This window comes from Pseudophryne corroboree, chromosome 9 (genome assembly GCF_028390025.1).
Source record: "Pseudophryne corroboree isolate aPseCor3 chromosome 9, aPseCor3.hap2, whole genome shotgun sequence".
Taxonomy (NCBI): Eukaryota; Metazoa; Chordata; class Amphibia; order Anura; family Myobatrachidae; genus Pseudophryne; species Pseudophryne corroboree.
The window spans coordinates 176,092,925-176,114,003 of record NC_086452.1 but is presented as its reverse complement, the minus strand read 5'-3'; the positions used below and the strand labels follow the sequence as shown (position 1 = coordinate 176,114,003).

General features: G+C 45.9%; 1 protein-coding gene across 1 annotated transcript in view; it reads left to right on the top strand.

Moving 5' to 3' along the window:
* Nucleotides 1-21,079, top strand: part of LOC134957797 (calcium-activated chloride channel regulator 1-like) — a 141,387-nt gene that overhangs the window by 59,188 nt on the left and 61,120 nt on the right. Inside the window, exons 5-9 of the mRNA XM_063939965.1 lie at nucleotides 1,675-1,858; nucleotides 3,694-3,918; nucleotides 12,673-12,897; nucleotides 14,161-14,338; nucleotides 16,773-16,879. Of these exons, the coding sequence (XP_063796035.1) occupies nucleotides 1,675-1,858; nucleotides 3,694-3,918; nucleotides 12,673-12,897; nucleotides 14,161-14,338; nucleotides 16,773-16,879 (919 nt within the window). The remainder of the gene's footprint in view (nucleotides 1-1,674; nucleotides 1,859-3,693; nucleotides 3,919-12,672; nucleotides 12,898-14,160; nucleotides 14,339-16,772; nucleotides 16,880-21,079) is intronic.

Genomic DNA, 21,079 nt, shown 5'->3' with positions numbered 1-21,079 from the left:
TTGTTCATTGCCTCAGCTCGATGTGTTTCTGAGTTGGCAGCCCTTTGCTGCAGTCCACCTTTGTTGGTTTTCTATGATGAAAGAGTGGTTTTACATACAAAACTCCTTTTTTTCAACACAGGAGCTGTGGCTCAGTGCACTAATGCCTGGTGACCAGTATATATAGAGACCTGGGTTCAAGACCAACCTTGAACCAAAACATTTTAAGTCTGCCGTACGGACACATTGTTATTTCTTAGTGTTGCGCCCCAGCAAGGTTGACCGGTCTCTAAGAACATTGTGGCTCGTTGGATCACATCAGCTATCCATCAGCCTTATGTGTATTCTGCTGTTCCTTTTCCTGACCCTGTGCCATTGGGGCCTTCTGGGCTGTTTGCTGAGGTGCCTCTATTGTGCAGCTGTGTAGAGCGGCAACCTTCACAGGATTCTATTGTTTCCATACTTCTGGTATGGGGGGATGCCTCTGTTGGGCATCTGATCTTAGAGGCGGATTTCCTGCCTGTCCCCCCCCCCTCTTTGGCTTTCTTTGGGATATCACCCAAGTGTAAGTGCGCAGTGTCCCCCAGGTGGATGATTGAGAAATTTTGATTTTTTTACTTACTGTAAAATCTCTTTCTCTGAGTCCATCTCGGGGACGCTGTAATCCCTTCCCTTTTGTCTGGTTATTGATTGTTGGTTTTGTTTTCTCTCTCTCAGCTTTGTTAAACTTAAACTGAGGAGTACTTCCTGTTAACAGGGGGTTGATGGGAGCGGTTAGAGAGGGAGGAGTTAGTTCTTTTCATAGTTTATGCCAAATTCCATACTCACACACTCTAACCCAAGTGTAAGTGCGCAGTGTCTCCCAGATGGACTCAGAGAAAGAGATTTTACAGTATCACTGTTCACATTCACTTTTAGAGGTACTGGTGTACCAACTCCAATGTGCATGCGTGACTCTGACCCATCCGCACAGGGCAAATAATGAGAAGATCTGTAGTGATGTCAGTCACGTGGCAATTGACATGCAAGAATGCAGTGATGACGCACTCCACTTTAGGCGAAGCCCTTTTAATTTGATTCAAATCTTCACAGTAAAAAGGTGAAGTTCTCTGCTATTGTTTATGTGCTTCATAATATTACATTAAACGTCTCTCAAATGTCCATACACAAAATCCCTTTTCAGTTTCATTCTAATGACGTTTGATCACAAACTTGCCCGGTCAACGAGGGGTACTACAGCTAGTACTGTATAACCATAACCTTAGCGCAACGCCAAATGCAGCCTATCCCTAACCTCAGCCTAACCCTAATGCTATGTTCATAATGTAGAAATGCTTAATGTCAATATTTTGTCAATGTTGAATGTGAACATGTTGCATGTCGCATGTTTGCTGAATGAAGTTGTCGACATTCTGAAAGTCAACATTCAGAACTATTTGACATTACAGCGTTGACATTCTGAATGTTGATAATTTGACTACATACCCTCTATTAACCATGGAAAACCTGCTTTTAATAATTTATTACCTTGTACATCAATTGGTTTAATTTAAATAATCATAAACATATAATGACAACATCATGTAAAATGCAGATCTCATCACGTTACAAAAGTATTTCTGCTGCAACACAGTGAATTTTGTATAGGTGAAAATACAAATTGCTCTTCATGTCATTTGTTTCTTTTCATTTCAGATGTCCCCTGAGCATGAGTGGTTTAAATAAGATTGATGAATACAACCCTTTAGAAAACAAATTTGTAAAATTAGATTGTAAAACTGATAATGTCACTGGCCTCTATGAGGAGGACTGTCAGTTTTATCCAAATTTGGAGCCGAATCTGCATGAATCTATTATGTATGGACAAGCACTGGATCCTGTAAGTATCAAAAGTAAACCGTTTCACTTTGTTGTAAATCCTGAGACGCCTACTGTTATTACGTAGTCCTAATCGATCAACCGTGTGATCAGGACAGTTAAAACTAAATAATAGTTCCGACCACTGTTATTCCACCTTCAGTTGTCTCTTGTAGAATAAATAGTATGTATTTGACTTAAATGTGTGGTCTCTTTTTAGAAAGATGAAATGTTAAAAATTATTTACTTGGTGTAAATATATACCTTTTCCTCAGACATGTATGACCGTTTACTTAACAGAATGTGATATTCTCAAAATGTATATATAAAAGGAGCTCCTTTCTGCCAAATTTCTGAGATACTGTTCAAATACCATATGTATATATATTCTAGTAGTGCAGCTTCCCAAAAACTCAGATGTATTACTATCTAGGTTTTCCAGACGAGTGTATTAGATTTAGATGTTAATTTCAACTCAGGACATCTCATTTATTCTGCTAGAGACAACTGAAGGTGGAATAACATTGGCTGGAACTATTATTAAGTTTTAACTGTCCTGATCACACAGATTTAACATGCAAATATAAACACAAGTATTAGGGGGGATATTGATATTTCGCAACAAATTCCTATTAGATTTTTCTTTAAAAAAAGGAAGACATGAGATGTTTGTTTAATTGAACATAGGGAGTACTTTTATTTTGCGTTTGTGTATTTATTTCGGTATTTATCTTTTAAATGTTAAATGGGAATTATTATTTATCAATAAACCTGTCCAGATTCAAACAGACAGACTGTCTTCTGGTAAGTCATTAAAGTATTGTATTATTTATGTGTCAATTGGGTGCTGTGCCGTTAGCATCTACAGTGCTACTATCACTGTCAAGACAAATCTTGTGGTGTAAACTACAAGTCGCTAGTGGTTTTTCCTGGTGTCAAACTAGAGCATATACCACTGGACGCTCCCGGAGTAAAAATATGACCTTTATTCTACAATTATTTACAGTACTTGCTGAGATTTGTAACATGAACATAGGATATGAATATAGAATATGTAAATAGTATGGGCATGGTGCAGGCAGCTCTGCAAAGCCGGGCACCTCCAACAAACCTCGGACTGGGTAATTAGTACCCGCTCCCCAATCCCCCTAACCCCTCTGCGCCCCTTGTCGGGAGAAGCAAGTGAAATGAGATTATAGGCCTTGGGGGTCTATTTGCTAAGCCTTGGATGGAGATTAAGTCGCTGGAGATAAAGTACCAGCCAATGAGCTCCTAACTGATTTGCCACAGGCTGTTTTTGAAAAATAACAGTTAGGATCCGATTGGCTGGTACTTTATCTCCATTGCCTTTATCTCTATCCAAGGCTTAGTAAATAGACCCCTTAAGGGGGGTACACACAGAGAGATCCGTGCTTAAAATCTAAGCAATCTTGCTAGATTGCTTAGATTTTAAGCACGGATCTGCCGTGTGTATGCCCTCCAGCGATAGCGATGCGCGGCCCCGCGCATCGCTATCGCCGATGCTAGATTGAGCTGCATGCAGGCTCAATCTAGCGGGTCGCTCACTTCACCGTTGTGTGAAGTGAGCGGCCCCCCGTCGGCTTTCCCCCTCGCTCAGCACATCGCGCTGTGCTGAGCGGGGTGAGAGATGTGTGCTGAGCGGTCTGTGTTAAGATCGCTCAGCACACATCTCTCCCGTGAGTACCCCCCTTAACTCTTTTAATGCTGAAGTTCTCTGATAATCCTCCTTTAGAAGGAACCACTTTCCAATACAATAATAATAGTAATATAAATGGGGAGGGCATTCTCTTAGCAGCAATCTTTTCCAATAATGATCTAATAAGACCATTTCTTAAGGTGCATGCATTCTGCAACGAGAACTCCCATAACAAAGAAGCTCCAAACCCACAGAACAGATTATGCAACCAGCAGAGCACATGGGAAGTGATAAAGAAGTCTCCCGACATATCACAGAGTGCTCCTCTACCTGACTCCAACATTTCTCCACCTACTTTCAGCCTGTTGCAGTATAAAGACAGAGTGGTCACCTTGGTTCTTGATGTTTCAGGAAGCATGCGTCAGGTAAGTTCTTTTCCCCTTTAAACTTCTTTTTTTATGGCTTAATTGTGCATATTTACAGGCACACATGATGAAAAATGGGCTATTTTCTAATTTAAAAAGCCTAATTTAAAAATCTATTTATATTACAATATGGTGCAAGTACTACTAATCTGCTGTAAAACATAAAAGTGTTGGTGTTCATTTGCTAATATTGACTATATAGCAAAATCTGAACCAAATCACAGCATCAACACAAGGCACTTGCTGTCATTGTCTTTTACCAATCCGATAAAATTAGTCAAATTAGTCATTGGATGGGATGTAATGAAGTCTGAGTTCAGCAGCCTTGCGGGATGCCGGTTGAACTAGGACATTTTTTTTAAAGGGGCAATCATTTACAAGGCTAAACTATGCCTTGTAAATGATTGCCCCTTTAAAAAAGTGTCCAAGTGCACGGCCGCTGAACTCGAACTTCATTACATCCCGTCCAATGACTAATTTGACTAATTTTATCCCGCCCATTGTCTTATCAAATTTATACATATAATTGCTTGCAAGGGGTTACAGTACATCTATACAGGATAGATAGATAGATAGATAGATAGATAGATAGATAGATAGATAGATAGATAGATAGATAGATAGATAGACAGCTCAAAAATAATAATTTGATTGTATGTGAGTGGTGTGAGTGGAATATTTATAACAATCCACACTTTTAATGCATGTTATACATTTTGTTATGCCTAAATTAGCAAAGTGAAAATGAAAATTTTCACTCAAATTTAGTGATGAACGCGACAGCACTTCCGCTGCAAAAACAGTTGTCATCAGTTTTAATGCCACTTATATGTACCCCATTCTCAGTGCAGAAGATGCGGTTGAAAACGGCATGCAGCTCTGCAAACAAATAACTCTGATATAGGTCGCATTTCTAACTACAGTACACACCCATGTAAGACTCACAGAATGATTCTACTGTGTGCAAATGCCCCATTACCACTGGTTCTCTTGCTGAGAAGCATCTGAGATGATTACAACGCAGAATCTGTCATTGGCCCTCATTCCGAGTTGTTCGCTCGGTATTTTTCATCGCATCGCAGTGAAAATCCGCTTAGTACGCATGCGCAATGTTCGCACTGCGACTGCGCCAAGTAACTTTACTATGAAGAAAGTATTTTTACTCACGGCTTTTTCTTCGCTCCGGCGATCGTAATGTGATTGACAGGAAATGGGTGTTACTGGGCGGAAACACGGCGTTTCAGGGGCGTGTGGCTGAAAACGCTACCGTTTCCGGAAAAAACGCAGGAGTGGCCGGGGAAACGGTGGGAGTGCCTGGGCGAACGCTGGGTGTGTTTGTGACGTCAACCAGGAACGACAAGCACTGAAATGATCGCACAGGCAGAGTAAGTCTGGAGCTACTCTGAAACTGCTAAGTAGTTAGTAATCGCAATATTGCGAATACATCGGTCGCAATTTTAAGAAGCTAAGATTCACTCCCAGTAGGCGGCGGCTTAGCGTGTGTAACTCTGCTAAATTCGCCTTGCGACCGATCAACTCGGAATGAGGGCCATAGTTGCTCTATGTTCTGTATGTTGGCTGCAGCGTATGAACAGTTTGCTAAAAATCGCAAGATGTGGCCGCATTCAGAATCAGGTCCAATTATTTCACTATGTAATTCATGTTCCTTATATTTTCTACTTTTGATTTTTGTTTGTTTTAATTATAATACATTTCAACAAACTGCTCTTCACTTTTTCACAATGATTTAAGCTTAGTATAATGCAAGTATGTAATAATAGAAGTTTGGTTACCTACCGTTAAATCCTTTTCTCGTAGTCTGTAGAGGATGCTGGGGTCCACATTAGTACCATGGGGTATAGAGGGGTCCACCAGGAGCCAATGGCACTTTAAGAGTTTGAGAGTGTGCGCTGGCTCCTCCCTCTATGCCCCTCCTACCAGACTCAGTCTAGAAACTGTACCCAAGGAGACGGACATCTTCGAGAGAAGGATTTAACACAGATAGTGGTGAGATTCACACCAGCTCACACATACAAGGCAGCTCAAGCTAACTAGCTTGAAAAACTCAGCAACTGCTGAAACAGTACTTACCAAGTAACAATGCAGTACATAACTAAACAAAGTTGTACTGAACCAGATAACGGTTGCAGGAAAACTAAGCGCTGGGCGGGCGCCCAGCATCCTCTACGGACTATGAGAAAAGGATTTACCGGTAGGTAACCAAAATCCTATTTTCTCTTACGTCCTAGAGGATGCTGGGGTCCACATTAGTATAATGGGGATGTACCAAAGCTCCCAGAACGGGAGGGAGAGTGCAGAGGCTCCTGCAAAACTGATTGACTGAACATCAGATCATCAGAGGCCAAAGTATCGAACTTGTAGAAGTTAGCAAACGTGTTCGACCCAGACCAAGTTGCCGCTCTGCAAAGTTGTAGCGCAGAGACACCCCAGGCAGCCGCCCAGGAAGACCCCACCTTACGAGTAGAGTGGGCCTTGACAGATTTTGGACACAGCAATCCTGCCGTAGCATAAGCATGCTGGATAGTGAACCTAATCCAGCGAGATATAATCTGCTTTAAAGCAGGACACCCAATTTTCTTGGGATCATACAGGACAAACAAAGAGTCCGATTTCCTGTGACGAGCAGTCCTCTTCACATAGATTTTCAGAGCTCTTACAACATCCAAGGACTTTGATGAAATTGAGGAGTCAGTAGCAACTGGCACCACAATAGGTTGGTTGATATGAAATGCCGACACAACCTTCGGAAGGAACTGCTGACGTGTCCGGAGCTCAGCTCTATCTTCATGGAAGATCAAGTAGGGGCTCTTACAAGACAAAGCCCCCAACTCTGACACACGTCTAGCAGAAACCAAGGCCAACAAAGTGACAGCCATCCATGTGAGAAATTTGACCTCAACCTCCGGTAGATGCTCGAACCAATCCAAATGGTGGAACTGTAACACCACGTTAAGATCCCAGGGCGCCGTAGGCAGCACAAAGGGAGGCTGGATGTGCAGAACCCCTTTCAGAAAAGTCTGAACCTCAGGGAGGGAAGCCAACTGTTTCTGGAAGAAAATGGATAGGGCCAAAATCTGTACCTTTATGGATCCCAACCTCAGGCCCATATCCACACCTGCTTGCAGGAAGAGGAGTAACCCTCCCAGTTGAAACTCCACCGTAGAAAACTTCTTGGACTCACACCAAGATACATATTTTTTCCAAATACGATGGTAATGTTTAGACGTTACACCTTTCCTAGCCTGTATCAGGGTAGGAATAACCTTGTTTGGAATACGCTTCCGAGCTAATATCTTTTCAAAGCCCTCACAACATCCAAGGACTTTGACGAAAATTGAGTAGTCAGTAGCCGCTGGCACCACAATAGGTTGGTTGATATGAAATGCCGACACAACCTTTGGAAGAAACTGCTGACGTGTCCGGAGCTCAGCTCTATCTTCGTGGAAGATCAAGTAAGGGCTTTTACAGGACAAAGCCCCCAATTCTGACACACGTCTAGCAGAAGCTAAGGCCAACAACGTGACCGCCTTCCATGTAAGAAATTTGACCTCAACCTCCTGTAGAGGCTCAAACCAGTCCGACTGTAGGAACTGCAACACCACGTTAAGGTTCCAAGGCAGTACAAAGGGAGGTTGAATGTGCAGAACTCCCTTCAAAAAGGTCTGAACCTAAGGGAGGCCAGCCAATTGTTTCTGGAAGAAAATGGACAGAGCTGAAATCTGGACCTTCACAGATCCCAACCTCAGGCCCATATCTACACCTGCTTACAGGAAAAGGAGGAACCGTCCCAGTTGAAACTCCACCATAGGAAACTTCTTGGACTCACACCTAGAGACATATTTCTTCCAAATACGATGGTAATGCTTAGACGTTACCCCTTTCCTAGCCTGTATCAAGGTAGGAATGACCTTCTTCGGAATGCCTTTCCGAGCAAGTATCAGGCGCTCAACTTCCATGCTGTCAAACGTAGCCGCGGTAAGTCTTGATAGGCGAACGGCCCCTGCTGCAGCAGGTCCTCCCGAAGAGGAAGAGGCCTCGGCTCTTCCTGCAAGAGATTCAGAAGGTCCACGTACCAAGCCTGCCTTGGCCAGTCTGGAGCAATGAGGATCGCTTGAACTCTTGTTCTCCGTATGAGCTTTAGAACTGTTGGAATGAGTGGAAGTGGTAGAAACACGTACACTGACTGGAACACCCACGGAGACACCAGGGCGTCCACTGCTACTGCTTGTGGGTCCCTCGACCTGGAACAATAGCGTTGTAGCTTCTTGTTGAGATAAGAGGCCATCCTATCTATTTGGGATAACCCCCAAAGGTCTGTTATTTCCTTGAACACCTCCGGATGGAGAACCCACTCCCCTGCATGGAGATCGTGTCTGCTGAGGAAGTCTGCTTCCCAGTAGTCCACTCTTGGAATGAAGATTGCTGAGAGTGCCAGCGCGTGTCTTTCTGCCCAGAGGATGATTCTCATCACCTCTGACATTGCAGCTCTGCTCTTCGTTCCGTCCTGTCGGTTTATGTAAGCCACCGACGTTACATTGTCTGACTGTACTTAAATGGCCTGATCTCTTAGAAGATGGGCCGCCTGAAGAAGACCGTTGTAGACGGCTCTTAGTTCTAGGAGGTTGATCAGCAGGCCGGCTTCCAGACTTGACCATCTTCCTTGGAAGATTTCCCCTTGAGTGACTGCGCCCCAGCCCCGAAGCTCGCATCCATGGTTAGAAGGACCCAGTCCTGAATCCCGAACCTGCGGAGCTCCAGAAGGTGAGGCAATTGGAGCCACCAGAGGAGTGAAATCCTTGCCTTTGGCGACAGAAAAATTCTCTGGTGCATGTGGAGATGAGATCCTGACCACTTGTCCAGGAGATCCAGTTCAAAGGCCCGAGCATGGAACCTCCCATACTGGAGAGCCTCGTAAGAGGCTACCATCTTTCCCAAAAGGCGAATGCATTGATGCACCGACACCCGGGCTGGCTTCAGGACATCCCAGACCATTGTTTGTATCACCAATGCCTTTTCCTGTGGAAGAAACCCCCTTATGCACTTCTGTGTCGAGGATCATCCCCCGAAAAGACAACCTCTGGGTTGGTTCCAAATGTGATTTTGGAAGGGTCAGAATCCAACTGTGGAGTCTGAGTAGGTGGGTTGTGAGAACAATGGACTACAACAGCTTCTCCTTGGATGATGCCTTTATCAGCAGATCGTCCAGATATGGAATGATGTTCACCCCTTGTTTGCGGAGGAGAATCATCATCTCTGCCATCACCTTGGTGAACACCCTCAGTGCTGTTGAGAGGCCGAATGGCAGGGCCTGGAACTGGAAATGACAGTCCAGTAATGCGAAATGGAGATAAGCCTGATGCAGCAGCCAAATCGGAATGTGGAGGTACGCATCCTTGATATCCAGGGATACCAGGAATTCCCCCTCTTCCAAACCTGATATCAACGCCCGGAGAGACTCCATTTTGAACTTGAACTCTTTTAGAAAGGGATTCAGTGATTTTAGCTTCAGAATGGGCCTGACTGAACCATCCGGTTTCGGTACCACAAAAAGGTTCGAATAGTAACCTGTGGTTTGCAAATGAGGAGGAACTGGCACAATGACCTGTGCCTCCACCAACTTCTGGACAACCTCTTGTAGGACAGTTCTGTCTGCCAGTAGAAATGACAAGCCTGATTTAAAAAATCGGTGAGGAGGGAGATTCTGAAATTCCAGCCTGTATCCCTGGGATACAATATCTATCACCCAGGGATCCAGGCCGGGCGATACCCAGTAGTGACTGAACTGTCTGAGTCTCGCTCCCACTGGCCCCACCTCCAGGCCGCGCGGTCCACTGTCATGCGGAGGACTTTGGCGTACCTGAAACAGGCTTTTGTTCCTAGGAACCTGCAGCAGCAGGTTTCTTGGATTTAACTCGACCTCCCCTAAAGAAAGTATTGGACGGTTTGGCCTTTCTAGGCTTGTTAGGCCGAAAGGACTGTGATGCTGATGAAGAGAAGGATTTCTTTGGAGCAGGTGCAGCTGAGGGAAGGAACGGAGACTTACCCGCTGTAGCCGTGGATATCCACACATCCAAAGCTTCCCCAAAGAGTGCCTGACCTGTGTAGGGTAGGGACTCCACACTTTTCCTGGATTCCGCGTCGGCCGACCACTGGCGCAGCCACAGTCCCTGACGAGCTGAAACAGACATGGAAGAGATTCCCGCAGCCATGGAACCCAGGTCTTTCATGGATTCTACCATAAAACCTGCTGAATTGTGAATGTTACGCAAAAACAATTCAACATCACCCATATCCATCGTATCCAAATCCTCAAGTAGGGTGCCTGACCACTTTACTATAGCTTTTGCAATCCATGTGCTAGCAATAATGGGACGTAATATGGCACCCGAAGCGGTGTACATTGATTTAAGTGTATTATCAATTTTACGATCAGCCGGCTCCGTTAATGCGGTAGATCCCGGAACAGGTAAAACCACCTTTTTTGAGAGTCTGGACACAGATGCGTCAACAATTTGCGGGTTTTCCCATTTTTTTCTATCCTCCTCAGGGAAAGGTCAACGCCACCTGGACCCTTTTAGTGATCTGGAATTTTTTTCTAAGGGTTTTCCCATGCTTTCTCAAATATAGCATTTAATTCCTTTGACGCAGGGAAGGTTAGCAAGGCTTTCTTATTTTCAGTGAAAAAAGCCTCATCAACCTGCCCAGGTGTGGTATCATTAATATTCAACAAATCCCTGATAGCCTCTATCATCAATTGTACCCCCTTTGCAAGAGAGGCAGACCCCCGCAACACATCCCCATTACCGTCTGTGGTGTCAGAAGCGGTATCCGTATCATCTTGCATGACATGAACAAGCGCATGTTTGTGGGGGTATATAGCGGAGTGTCCTGAGGTGCCAGAATTGGGCCATACTGCCATAGAGTTCTGTAATACCTGGGTTCCAGATTCATTACTTGCAACCCTGTCTGAAATCTGAGAAATCCAAGATTTGATAAAGGAAAACTACTCAGGTTCCCTTGCTGGAATCTGTGCTAAACCAGTGCTATCCTGATTACATGGAATGGGATCATCCTGGGAGGATAAATCCTCTGCAGTATATGACACAGTATCCTTGGACATAGCTAAAGGAGACCTCCAAACACTCTACACACACACAGGTGAAGGCAGACAGAGTTTCCCCCCCAAGAATGGCAAGAGAGACACAGAGATTGGAGCCAACCCACACACAGCGCTTCTAACCAAAGGAAGACCCCTTGTCAGCGCTGACCGTGCACCTTAATAGGATACACAGTCGTATTGCAGCCTCCCCCCCTTCTACAACCCCCTGGTACCGTTTACAGATAGCTGGATTTGCTGTGGAGGGACCTGTTTCTCCTGATCAGCGCTGTGCAGGCAGGAAAATGGCGCTGTTGGGTCCACTCTGAGGAGAAGCTCCGCTCCCAAGATGGCGCTGTCTTCCCGCTCTTCCACTGATTATACTGGCCTGAGGATTGAGTGCTGGCTGAGATCCGAGGAACCCGACAGGCTTTGGGACTGGTGTAGGGTGTAGCGCTGGCTCAGGGCGCCCCTCACAGCTCCGCACCATGGGGGTCATTCCGAGTTGTTCGCTAGCAGATTTAGGTCGCAGCGCAGCGATCAGGCAAAAAAACGCAGCAATGCGCACGTGCGTCGTACTATTACAACGAACTATGTCGTGTCACACAAGGTCTAGCGAAGCATTGCAGTCGCACTGCTGGCTGCAGAGTGATTGACAGGAAGTGGGCGTTTTTGGGTGTCAGCTGACCGTTTTCAGGGAGTGTGTGGAAAAACGCAGGCGTGCCAGATAAAAACGCAGGCGTGGTTGGGGAAACGCAGGCGTGGCTGGCCGAACGCAGGGCGTGTTCGTGACGTCAAGTCAGGAACTGAATAGTCTGAAGTGATCGCTAGCACTGAGTAGGTCTGGAGCTACTCTTAAACTGCACAAAATTATTTTGTAGCCGCTCTGCGATCCTTTCGTTCGCACTTCTGCTAAGCTAAAATACACTCCCAGAGGGCGGCGGCTTAGCGTTTGCACTGCTGCTAAAAGCAGCTAGCGAGCGAACAACTCGGAATGAGGGCCCATGTACCGCTGTGCCTCCCGGAGCGCAGTTAATACTGCGCTCCTACCCTGCTGCCGCCATCTTCACACACACTCCCTGCTTGCTAGGGGAGTCGGTGTCACACTCGCCACCGATTCTTCAGCTTTGTAAGGAGGTGGCGGCATGCTGCTGGGGCGAGCGATCCCCTGCGGCGGGGAGCGATCTGACCCCTCAGGAGCTCAGTGTCCTGTCAGCGGAGTAAGTGGCTCAGACCCTGCAGGGCGGGCACTACTCCCCCCCTTAGTCCCACGAAGCAGGGAGGCTGTTGCCAGCAGCATCCCTGTAAAATAATAAAGTCTAAATACATTTTTTCTAGTTTTCTAGGGAAACTCTGGAGAGCTCCCCTAGCTGTGACCGGCTTCTCCGGGCACATTTTCTAAACTGAGTTTGGTAGGAGGGGCGTAGAGGGAGGAGCCAGCCCACACTCTCAAACTCTTAAAGTGCCAATGGCTCCTGGTGCCATTGTACCCCATGGTACTAATGTGGAACCCAGCTTCCTCTAGGACGTAAGAGAAATTACCATGGTAAAATATATTGTGAAATTTATATAGTCATTATTTTGTCCTTATTTAAATAACATTTAAAACATTTAAAATTGTCCCTTTTACTGTGCAGTTCGATCGAATCTCCCGCATGTACCAAGCCTCTGAAGTTTACATCATGCAAATTGTTGAATCTGGATCGAGCGTTGGAATTGTCGTTTTCTCCACTGATGCGAAAATTATGACCCAACCGGTTAAGATTGTTGACACTTTTCAGCGTGAACAGCTTAAAAAGTTTCTTCCAAACAATGCTAGTGGTGATACAAACATATGTGCTGGAGTTCGCAAAGGATTTGAGGTGCTGTATTTCCAAGAGATTTTTTTTTTTTTTAGGGAAAAATGTTAATGCCTTAGTGCCAAAGCCTGCATCTGACACCACATTCTAATAGCACTTGCTCAAAAGGTCCACTAAGCAGACCGGCGCCGCAGTGCATACCTCCCAACTTTGATCTCAGCGGTGGAGGGACAACAACGCGCGCCAAAGGTGCGCGCCCGTTTTAGGGGCATGGCCTAACGGAAAGGGGGCGTGGCCGTGCGGCAAGTGCCGCGATCACAAGCCACACCCCCATTTCATCATTTTTGGGGCATGAACAGCGCTGTGAGAGGTGCTGGTCATGCCCCCTGTCCCTCTGCCGTGAATAGACGCTGTGCGCATACGCACAGCATTTATTCACCGCTGCTCTCCACAGAGCAGCGAGTGACAGGGAGGGATCTCCCAACTGCCCCACCCGCGGGACACTGCGACCCGCTGGTGGGACAGCGGGACAGACCGTGAAAAACGGGACTGTCCCGCCAAAATCGGGACAGTTGGTAGGTATGGCAGTGCGCCGGCACATGGCAGACAGCTGACGGCTGTCTTAGCCCTGCGATCGTCTCTGCCTGATTGACAGGCAGAAGCGATCGCTGGAAGGGAGGGGGCAAGCCGGCGGCATTTAGCCGCCGTTTAGGGGGCATGGTCTGGGCAACGCAGGCGTGCCCGGACCGTTGGGGTGGCGGGCCGCAGCAGCTGCGTTGGGGTGGAGGGCCGCCACCCTATACCACCCTACAGTACTTTCAGCACTGGTCAGGGCAGAAACAAAGCAAGGGAGGTCCAACACCACTAGCTGCGGTTAGGACATGAGGAAATTGTACAGTATATCTGTGTTCCAGTTGATTACCTCAAATTGCTATTGAAATTCAATAACAATGTGAGGTTATCAACTGGAACATAGATATACAATAACTGGGTAATAACTAGGAACTATAATAAAGGGAATTTATTTATATTTGCACCACCAAATGGAGAGATGTCTGAAAGACCATCCTCCTCCTACTGCACAGCTGGATTGTAAACTCAGCATCCTAGCTAGCGGTAATGTAATTTGGTAGACAGGTTGAGCTGAAGAAGAAAGTTGGCGGCCATTGCTGAGTGATCGTGGGATCTTCAATTGATGCTTCCCTCTTGCAGAAATCAATTTCTAACATCAGAACACCACAAATCAGATGTATTCTTTGCAGCAAGGCAAAAAAGTGAAAATATGGCATTTGATAATGAATTTTGTTACTTACGTTGTTTGTGCAGGTCAACAAAGCTATTGATGGAAACACATACGGCACAGAAATTGTATTGTTAACAGATGGAGAGGACGGAGGTATTAGCAAATGTTTTAATGAAGTTAAGAACAGTGGAGCGATTATTCACACTCTCGCTCTTGGAAACAGTACAGATAAAGGACTGGAACGGTTATCAAGCATGACAGGTGGATTATGTGACTGTCTAATTAGGCACATCTTTTTCCATGATGGCAGCTGATTGAACCAATGTGAATGTATTGCATTGCATGGAATCATTTCTATTCCTGAAATTATAAAGGCAATCCACACTTGCATAATCTTGGGAGAGCAGGTCACCCTCCTTTATCTTGCCCCCTTCCTAGTGAGATAAAAATAATCTTTTAATGTATAAATATATGATAAATAATGCACATTAAATAAGTATAATAGGGCAGCTGGTATGGACAAATGTTCAACATTTATTAAAATATAATTTAAAACGTAAAAAATGTTCCATATGGAAGCATCAATAAATGAAAACAGAAATTCATGTTCATAGGTGCAATATTCAAAGGCAAATGCAGGGGGAGGGGGTTCCAGACCCTCCTCTTGGCTAGTGGCTCAAATTATGACAGCGATATCATGCAGTTTAAGGGACAGAGCAGAGCTGCTGCACATGCCCAGTGGTATAGCAGCTTCATCTACTAAATTTGCTGTGGGTGTGGATCTGAGTCCTCAGTCAGTGCACTGGATCAGAGAGTAGCTAACAGGAAGAAGAAACAGGAGCCTTACCATGAAGTGGGAGAATGTGTGCTTAGAAGGGTCAGTACTGGCTATATTATGTTTGTGAATTTATTTATTATGGTATGTTTAATCTTTTCCTGACCACTTATTTATATTATTTAAATGTGTGATACAGCCTATACTATAGACCATCTATAGCATTAACTATTAGTACTGTATTCCATGCAGTATCCAATGTTTAAACAGACCAATGTTTACATTAATGTTCAGGGTCGGTACTAGGTTCTTCTACCACTCCCTCAGACTCCCGCGCGTGCTCCAGAGTGGGAGATTGTGGACTTTATTTAGAAACCCCCCTCTAGAAATCCTGCGTTTGCCACTGATATTATATAGGCGGGCAATTCCACTCTGGTTAATTCACTCATGTAAATAAATATACTGCTTACATCCCAAAATATGCTATCAGTCCAATTGAGCCATTTCCCGTTAGGGATCATTACCAGTCCAGAAATGATGTGGATCCTTATACTCCTTAAGCAGGGTGAATTGCAAAGCTGTGGATCTGCTGCTGGATACTGTAGATGCAGGATGGCTGAGGCTGACAAATCCACTTAAGCAGCCACTTACCTACCATTTGGCACTTATTTACATCTTCACACCAATGCTGCAATGTTTTCCTCTGGATTCCCAGACTGCTTTTGCCTGGATTTGTCAGTCTCAGCCTTAACAATTGAAAATCACTTATACCCTTTTTAACTTGCGTTGAGGAACGATCACTGTGGAACCCGGGAAGGTAACGTTGCAGTGTAAACGGCATGACCTGGGTTATCCGAAGCAGGTTGAGCTTAAAAGTTGCTGAATCTACATCAAGCAAGTGACATGCAGGACAGACAGGAGTTCAAGGTAAATGGAGCTATAACCTGGGAATAACCCAGGTCCAAGGTGCAGTGTAAACAGTGTCTGACCCGGGTTGGGTCGGACCCAGGTTTTTGGTGGAAAAGAGGTATAATAATGAGGAGATAAAGTGGTTTAATGTGTTGAATAATACTCCTTTCACACTGCCAATGCCGGATCCCACTCGGGAATTGGAAGCGGGTACTTCCCGGGTGGGATCCGGCATTGGCAGCTGCTGCAGGCTTTCCCGACCCGGCAATAAGCTGGGCCCATTGCCATAGCGGAGGTGGCGCTGGGAGATGAGATCATCTCCGCGCCGCCTCTCCCTATCTAGTAAATGGGTCCCGAGTCGCATCGACCCGGGAGCCCGTTTACGCAGCCACTGACCCGGTATTCAACCCGGGTATAACACTGCTTTATTCCCGGGTTGAATTACCGGGTCAGGCGACCCGCGATTTCGGCAATGCCCCTTTCACACCGCATGCCGACCCGTGTCGACCCGGCAATATGCCGGGTCGATACCGGGTTATTTGTGCGGTGTGAAAGGGGTATTATTGAAATAGGACATGTGGGTTTTGAAGTATATTTTCATATATTTTTTATGTACAGTATTATACACAATTATAGTGGCAGCCTTATACAAGATGACATAAGCATTTGTTTAAAGCTGCACAACTACCTGCACAATATTTTTTTTTTTAATAACGTCCACTGTCGCTAGTGAGAGCCTCGTAGAGCTGTTACATGTAGCCGGGTATCCTGGGCTCAGCAGTTCTGTAATATAGAACCATCAAATCAATGTAGTTTATCACTTTTAATTGATGGTGGGAGAGTGAGTGGGAGAATCAATCACAAGCCACTGTATAATCTCACTGTCTCACGTCTAAAGCATTGTTCATTGCACTTTTCCATACATTTGTTATGCAGTATTAGGATACAATTTACAATTTCTTTTTTTTTTTCAGCATGCTTTTAATTTAACTAATTTCATTTTGCGCACAGGTGGTTTACAACTTTATGCATCAGATCAGGTTGATGCAAATGGTTTGATTGACTCCTTCAGTGGGATCAAATCCAGCAGTGGAGATGATATACAACAGTCTATTCAGGTATGTTGTGATGCAGTTACGTTGTAACGGGATGCGGTTATGTTACCGGCGCTCGGGAACCCGGCGGTCAGCAGATTTCTGTTCAGTGTCTCCGGCACTGACAGTTACACCTAGAGGGGGACTGAGGGAGGCAGCCTGGCAGGGCTAGGGGAGGCTGTTTTGCGCTTCCTGCTCAACACATCTTTCTCATATGTCCTAGAGGATGCTGGGGTCCACTTCAGTACATGGGGTATAGACGGTTCCGCAGGAGCCATGGGCACTTTAAGACTTTTCAAGGGTGTGAACCTATGCCCCTCCTCCAGACCTCAGTTTTAGAAATGTGCACAGGCAGACTGGATGCACTCCAGGGGAGCTCTACTGAGTTTCTCTGAAAGACTTATATTAGTTTTTTTTATTTTCAGGGAGGACTACTGGCAACAGTGTCCCTGCTTCGTGGGACTTAGGGGGCAGAAGTAGGAACCAACTTCCTGAATAGTTCATGGCTCTGCTTCTGGCTGACAGGACACCATTTGCTCCTGAAGGGTGTTGAATGCTAACTGCGGCTATGTGCTCTCTCCAACAGCCCGCTGTCACCCCCCTTACAGAGCCAGAAGTCAGAAGACAGGTGAGCGTAAGTAGAAAGGATCTTCAGGCATCGTGATGGCTGAAAGGTACAGCGCAGCGGACGGGAACGCTGCGTGCCATGCTACCCACACACACAGGCACTGCAGGGTGCAGGGCGCCGGGGGGGGGGGGCACCCTGGGCAGCATTTATCCTTGTAAAACTGGCAGATAAGGGGCATAAGTTGCTGTGGCACTGTCCTACCCCCACCAGTATAAATATTAGTATCTGAAAGTCTGAGGGGAAAAGCACCATTACGGGGACAGGGCTTCCTCCTCAGTCAGCCAGCACACTGCTCTGCGCCATTTTCTCTCGCCTGGTCCTCCTCCACTGCTGAACAAAGTATCAGGGTGCAAAACAGGGGGGGGCTCAGTGAAATTTTTATGTTTCACAGACATTTTATTGCTGGCGCTGGGTTGTGAACTGGCAAATCCTATCTGTGTCCTTCTAACAGATTTTACTGTGGGTCTGTCCCCTATAAGTCCCGGGGTGTCTGTGGTGTGGTTGTACACGTGTGTGACATGTCTGAGGCAGGGAGCTCTTCACCTGAGGGAGCCATTTTAGGGACACAGAGTTGTAATGTGATGGCATTGCCGACACACCATGAACCTGAATGGGTGAAAGAATTACGTGATAGTAAGAGATTGGATAAGTCTGAGTCTCATGCAGAAAATTGGAGAAAATCAGTGGAAGATGTGATTTTTCATAGTTCTGCCTTATCATCCACAGCGGATCCCTCTGGGTCACATAAGAGGCCATTTGCACAAATAGTACAAACTGATACCGACACAGACTCTGATTCCTGTGTCGACACTAGTGATTCCAGGGGAATAGATCCTAAGTTGGCAAAAAGCATTCAATACATTATTGTTGCTATAAAGGAGATCTTGGAAGTTACGGAAGCCCCTCCGTTACCTCAGGAGAAGGCTTATTTTTGTAAGGAAAAGAAATTAAATGTAACTTTCCCCTCCTTCTCACGAACTAAATACTCTCTTTGAGGGAGTTTGGGCAAACCCTGAAAAGAAGTTTCAGATTCCCAAAAGAATTCAGGTTGCTTATCCTTTCTCTGCAGAGGACAGGAAAAGGTGGGAGTCACCCACCGTTTTAGACAGTGCCCTGTCACGATTAACTAAAAAGGTGATTCTCCCTGCACCGGGGGCGGCTTCACTGAAGGAGACGGCAGGCCGCAAAATGGAGACTACGTTAAAATTTATTCCGGACAGAGAAGTTGTAACAGCTGCAATTCAAAAATTATGTCAGGATCAAGTCATTGTCCTTTTTCCCGTGTCACAACAGGGAGAAGGGTTTTATTCAAGCCTCTTCGTAGTTCCGAAGCCGGACGGCTCGGTCAGACCAATTTTAAACCTGAAATTGCTGAATCTTTACCTGAAAAGATTCAAGTTCACGATGGAATCTCTGAGAGCAGGCATTTCCAGTCTGGAGGAAGGGGACTTCATGGTGTCAGTAGACATAAAAGATGCTTACTTACATGTTCCCATTTATCCTCCTCATCAGGCTTATCTGAGATTCGCGGTACAGGATTGCCATTACCAGTTCCAGACTCTCCAAGGCACCGAGGGTATTCACCGAGGTGATGGCAGAAATGATGGTCCTCTTTCGACAACAAGGGGGTAAATTTACTAACATTCGTATTTTCCCGTTTCAGGTCAAAGTTCAATCACGAATGACATCGAAAGTGTAAAACTGCAACTTTTTGAATTTGTTACGACGGATTTACTAAGCTGCCGTATTCGGGTTTTTCTTTTGTTCCGATGTCGATGTCATTCGTGTTTTTTTTTTTTTTTTTACGGCAGTGATTAGCAAAACACTGCCGACTTTTTTACAATGAATCTCGGCCGGATCTGTGTGATCCGTGCTGGGGTTCATTTTTTTTTTTTTTTTTTAAATTAAACACTGTAAAATCCTTAAAAAAAATTGCGTGGGGTCCCCCCTCCTAAGCATAACCAGCCTCGGGCTCTTTGAGCCGATCCTGGTTGCAGAAATATGGGTAAAAAAATGACAGGGGTTCCCCCATATTTAAGCAACCAGCATCGGGCTCTGCGCCTGGTCCTGGTTCCAAAAATACGGGGGACAAAAAGAGTAGGGGTCCCCCGTATTTTTAAAACCAGCACCGGGCTCCACTAGCTGGACAGATAATGCCACAGCCGGGGGTCACTTTGATATAGTGCCCTGCGGCCGTGGCATCAAAAATCCAACTAGTCACCCCTGGCCGGGGTACCCTGGGGGAGTGGGGACCCCTTCAATCAAGGGGTCCCCCCCCCAGCCACCCAAGGGCCAGGGGTGAAGCCCGAGGCTGTCCCCCCCCATCCAATGGGCTGCGGATGGGGAGGCTGATAGCCTTTTGTGATAATGAAAAGATATTGTTTTTAGTAGCAGTACTACAAGGCCCAGCAAGCCTCCCCCGCATGCTGGTACTTGGAGAACCACAAGTACCAGCATGCGACGGAAAAACGGGCCCGCTGGTACCTGTAGTACTACTACTAAAAAAATACCCAAAAAAAGACAAGACACACACACACCGTGAAAGTAAAGATTTATTACATACATGCACACAAACATACATACATACTTACCTTACGGCAGTGTTACAATGTAGCGCCTATGCGCTCCATTGTAACCAATGGTGGGAACTTTCTGCTCAGCGGTGACGTCACTTTAGGTCAACCGCAGGGCAGAAAGTTCCCACCATTGGTTACAATGGAGCGCATAGGCGCTACATTGTAACACTGCCGTGTGCCGCCTGTCACTCAGTACAGGAGCACACAGCCGATCAGGAGAGTGCTACAACGTAGCACTCCCTGATTGGCTGAAGAAACCCACTTAGACATCAGTCAGAGTGGGTTTCTGGCATTCGGGGAAAGGAGTCCCATGTGAAAACATGGGGCCCCTTTCAGTTCGTGGCTCGGCTTTCCGTTTTCTTATTTTATGCAAGTACGTGGATTACAAATGGATGCCCCGAGGACCCTGGGACCCGCGATCTGGTGAGTAGAATTTATTCAACAGGTACCCCTTGGATTCTACTGGAGAAGAGGACCGACCTGCGTGTGAACATAAGGTAAGTATGTATGTATGTTTGTGTGCATGTAGGTAATAAGGCCCTCATTCCGAGTTGTTCGCTCGGTATTTTTCATCGCATCGCAATGAAAATCCGCTTAGTACGCATGCGCAATGTTCGCACTGCGACTGCGCCAAGTAACTTTGCTATGTAGAAAGTAATTTTACTCACGGCTTTTTCATCGCTCCGGCGATCGTAATGTGATTGACAGGAAATGGGTGTTACTGGGCGGAAACACGGCGTTTCAGGGGCGTGTGGCTGAAAACGCTACCGTTTCCGGAAAAAACGCAGGAGTGGCCGGAGAAACGGTGGGAGTGCCTGGGCGAACGCTGGGTGTGTTTGTGACGTCAACCAGGAACGACAAGCACTGAACTGATCGCACAGGCAGAGTAAGTCTGAAGCTACTCTGAGACTGCTAAGTAGTTAGTAATCGCAATATTGCGAATACATCGGTCGCAATTTTAAGAAGCTAAGATTCACTCCCAGTAGGCGGCGGCTTAGCGTGTGTAACTCTGCTAAATTC